This window comes from Ceratina calcarata, unplaced genomic scaffold (genome assembly GCF_001652005.2).
Source record: "Ceratina calcarata isolate Rehan_Ccalc_2016 unplaced genomic scaffold, ASM165200v1 scaffold2560, whole genome shotgun sequence".
Lineage (NCBI taxonomy): Eukaryota > Metazoa > Arthropoda > Insecta > Hymenoptera > Apidae > Ceratina > Ceratina calcarata.
In genome coordinates, this window is record NW_017147679.1 from 2180 (window position 1) to 3417 (window position 1238).

At 41.7% G+C, this 1238-nt stretch overlaps 1 protein-coding gene across 1 annotated transcript in view; it reads right to left on the minus strand.

Moving 5' to 3' along the window:
- The window catches only part of LOC113464114 (uncharacterized), a gene marked incomplete at its 5' end in the record, with an annotated part of 2685 nt that extends 2014 nt beyond the window's left edge, over positions 1-671 (minus strand). Inside the window, one exon of the mRNA XM_026812110.1 lies at positions 549-671. Within this exon, the coding sequence (XP_026667911.1) occupies positions 549-671 (123 nt within the window). The remainder of the gene's footprint in view (positions 1-548) is intronic.
- Positions 672-1238: the final 567 nt, after the last annotated feature.

A 1238-nucleotide genomic window follows, 5' to 3' on the forward strand; every position in this document is an offset into this window, starting at 1 on the left:
ATTTAATAATACTCCTGGATACGACTGTACGCGATGTTCAGTTTGCGAATTTCTATTTAACGAACAATAATCGATAGCTCTGATATGAAAATAAATTTTTTGCACAGAAGAAATTGACGATATCGGGGAGAAGAGAAATTTATTAAAATACTTCCCTTGAAGTGCGACGAACCCTTGTCTAAAATATTCGATTTTTCTATCGCTTTCCTATAGTTCACCCCCTCTGAAATTCTCTTTGCCATGACACCAAAAAAGATTGTTATTTCACGGTAAATAGAATTTACGCACAACAATTAATAGACGAAAAAACGAATTAAGATCTCTTAAAGATACAATAAAAAAATTAGGCAAGCATTAGAAATAGATCGGAGTCAGTGAACAAAAACTTGGCACAGCAATTTGAGCGAGAATACGAGGATCCGTCGGTGTTCGATAACAAATCAATTTGCCCGGAGCGTATTCCATTTGAAATATGAAAAGACCCATTCCGCCGCGGTGCTCGGGGAGGGTGGATTGTCTAAAATGAATCGGCGGTAATTAGAACTTACTGGCACAGAGGGTGGAGGTAGCCTCGTCGGAGCCGTCGCCGCAGTGATTCACGCCGTCACAAAGCAGGTCCGTCTCGATGCAGAATTCGTTCTGGGTGCATCGGAAGTCCTTGCAGGTGTGCTCTGGAAAATCAAGGAAACATTCATGGTTAGGGCTGTCCCCGACGACTGGATGAGAGCTCATACGAATAAATTACCCCTTCAAATCACGCGAGCTTTCATAGACTCTGGATGTAACAGTGAACTCGTCTAAAAATGCAGAGTATGTCAATAAAAAAGCTGACAGACTCCGATTCCAGTCGAGTCATCGAACGCAAGCTTTTTCTGTCTTATATAATATGCCAATTGTCTATTCCGATTCTAATTATTCATCTACCTAGTAACATCACGTAGATACAATTTTAACTTTTCTGCTCACTTTAGTCTCATATATATTAAAGGGTTGTAACCGTAGAACGGTACATTATATACGAGATCGAGAGTGTGTGTATCCGAGGATCTAGAATGAAATTAGCGTAAGCACGTGCCACCCCTACCACGTTAATTACCGGCGAGTTCGGCATCGACCGGAGATCGATTGCTGAATTCCGTCTCTTCCGCGGAAGCCCGTGATAATGTAAGAATCGATCCAGCGAGAACAAAGATTGTAGAATCCAGATTAGAGTATGTGTGCAAGTGCGTGGAAGGAGC